At 66.7% G+C, this 1,897-nt stretch overlaps 1 protein-coding gene across 1 annotated transcript in view; it reads left to right on the top strand.

Moving 5' to 3' along the window:
• Positions 1-1,896, top strand: part of TNXB (tenascin XB) — a gene marked incomplete at its 3' end in the record, with an annotated part of 48,632 nt that extends 46,736 nt beyond the window's left edge. The window contains 9 exon segments of the mRNA XM_015569855.1: positions 3-113; positions 198-328; positions 455-517; positions 519-609; positions 699-850; positions 932-1,028; positions 1,117-1,278; positions 1,386-1,549; positions 1,810-1,896. Of these exon segments, the coding sequence (XP_015425341.1) occupies positions 3-113; positions 198-328; positions 455-517; positions 519-609; positions 699-850; positions 932-1,028; positions 1,117-1,278; positions 1,386-1,549; positions 1,810-1,896 (1,058 nt within the window).
• Between the last annotated feature and the right edge of the window lies 1 nt (position 1,897).

The raw sequence follows: 1,897 nt of genomic DNA, 5'->3' as shown, positions 1-1,897 counted from the left end.
CGCTGTGGACTACCCCCTGCAGGGCCTGGAGCTCCACACCAACTACACAGCCACCGTGCACGGCCTTCGGGGCCCCAACCTCACCTCTCCAGCCAGCATTGTCTTCACCACAGGTACCTCCTGGGAGGGGTGGGACGGGGAGGGCAGGTGCAAGGAAGGGCCTCATCGCCATCTTCTCTTCCCCATTCCCCTGCCAGGCTTGGAGGGCCCCCGGGACTTGGAGGCCAAAGAAGTGACCCCCCGCACTGCCCTGCTTACGTGGACTGAGCCCCAAGTCCTGCCCACTGGCTACCTGCTCACCTACGACACCCCTGATGGACAGACCCAGGTGCCCCACCCCTGCCCACTGGCCACGCCCCTCCCTGGGTTCCATTCCAGGTGCTGCCTCTGCCTCTGCCTCCCCTAGTGGGGCTCCGCCTCCGTGTCCCCGACCTGCCCCTTCTCTGTCCCACAGGAGATCCTGCTCCCAGGAAGTGTCACCTCTCACCAGCTCCTGGTGCTGAATAAACAAAGGAAGAGGGGCTCGAATGTCCACCACCTACAGAGCCTGGCTCCGGGCCATGTGGGGCGAGGCCCTCACGCCGCCCATGTCCACCTCCTTCACCACTGGTGCCTGGGGGCTGGGGCCGGATCGGGCTGCGTGGGCAGCAGGGGTCTAGGGTTTGGAAGAAGGACTGACCCTCCCTGTGCTCCCCCAGGTGGACTGCAGGTCCCCTTTCCCCGGGACTGTGGGGAGGAGATGCAGAACGGGGCGGGCACCTCCAGAACCACCACCATCTTCCTCAATGGAAACCGCGCGCGGCCACTGGACGTGTTTTGTGACATGGAGACTGACGGGGGCGGCTGGCTGGTGGGTGCAGCGGAAGCCAGGGCCGGCTCGGGCGGCTGCTGCACCAGGGGCACAGGCTCACGGTGCCCACCTGCTCCCCAGGTGTTCCAGCGCCGCATGGATGGACGCACGGACTTCTGGAGGGACTGGGAGGACTATGCCCACGGTTTTGGGAACATCTCCGGGGAGTTCTGGCTGGGTCAGTGCCACACAGGGATTGGGGGGACAGGGAAGGGGCGGCCCCTGTGCACAGCAGAGCCCCGGTGAGAGCAGGGTCCCGCCCCCAGGCAACGAGGCCCTGCACAGCCTGACCAGCCACGGGGACTACTCCATGCGTGTGGACCTGCGGGCTGGGGGTGAGATGGCGTTCGCCCAGTACGACTCCTTCCGGGTAGACTCGGCTGCTGACTACTACCGCCTCCACCTGGAGGGCTACCACGGCACAGCAGGTGAGGGCTGGGCCTGGGGCGGGCAGGTGAGGGCTGGGCCTGGGCGCATGGCGGCGTGGGGGAGGCCCTCACTCCACACCTTGCCCCCCCCTCGTCCCGCCCCGCAGGGGACTCCATGAGCTACCACAGTGGCAGTGTCTTCTCTGCCCGAGACCGCGACCCCAACAACTTGCTCATCTCCTGCGCTGTCTCCTACCGAGGGGCCTGGTGGTACAGGAACTGCCACTACGCCAACCTCAACGGGCTCTACGGGAGCACAGTGGACCACCAGGTGCGCCCCTGGCTGGCTGACCGCAGGGCGGGGAGTTACTGAGCCCCCGGCCTCGTCTGTGATGGAACAGCGCACTCGCCACGCTCTGGGGAGGAAGTGGTTTATTGGGTGGGGAGGACCGGCTCAGGGCGGAGCCTCCGTCCTCTGCGTTGGGGTTGGGAAGGCAGCGGGGAGGGCAGGCGGTGGATTAGTTTCTGGGAACCAGGGGGCGGAGGGGGGAGCAGCGGATGGGGTCTGCTCTGACTCCACCTCCTTTCCAGGGAGTGAGCTGGTACCACTGGAAGGGCTTCGAGTTCTCCGTGCCCTTCACGGAGATGAAGCTGAGACCCAGAGGCTACCGGGCGCCCG

The sequence above is a fragment of the Myotis davidii genome, unplaced genomic scaffold (assembly GCF_000327345.1).
Source record: "Myotis davidii unplaced genomic scaffold, ASM32734v1 scaffold1006, whole genome shotgun sequence".
NCBI classification, from domain to species: Eukaryota; Metazoa; Chordata; class Mammalia; order Chiroptera; family Vespertilionidae; genus Myotis; species Myotis davidii.
The sequence above is the reverse complement of the archived record's forward strand: the minus strand, read 5'-3'. Positions and strand labels throughout refer to the sequence as shown.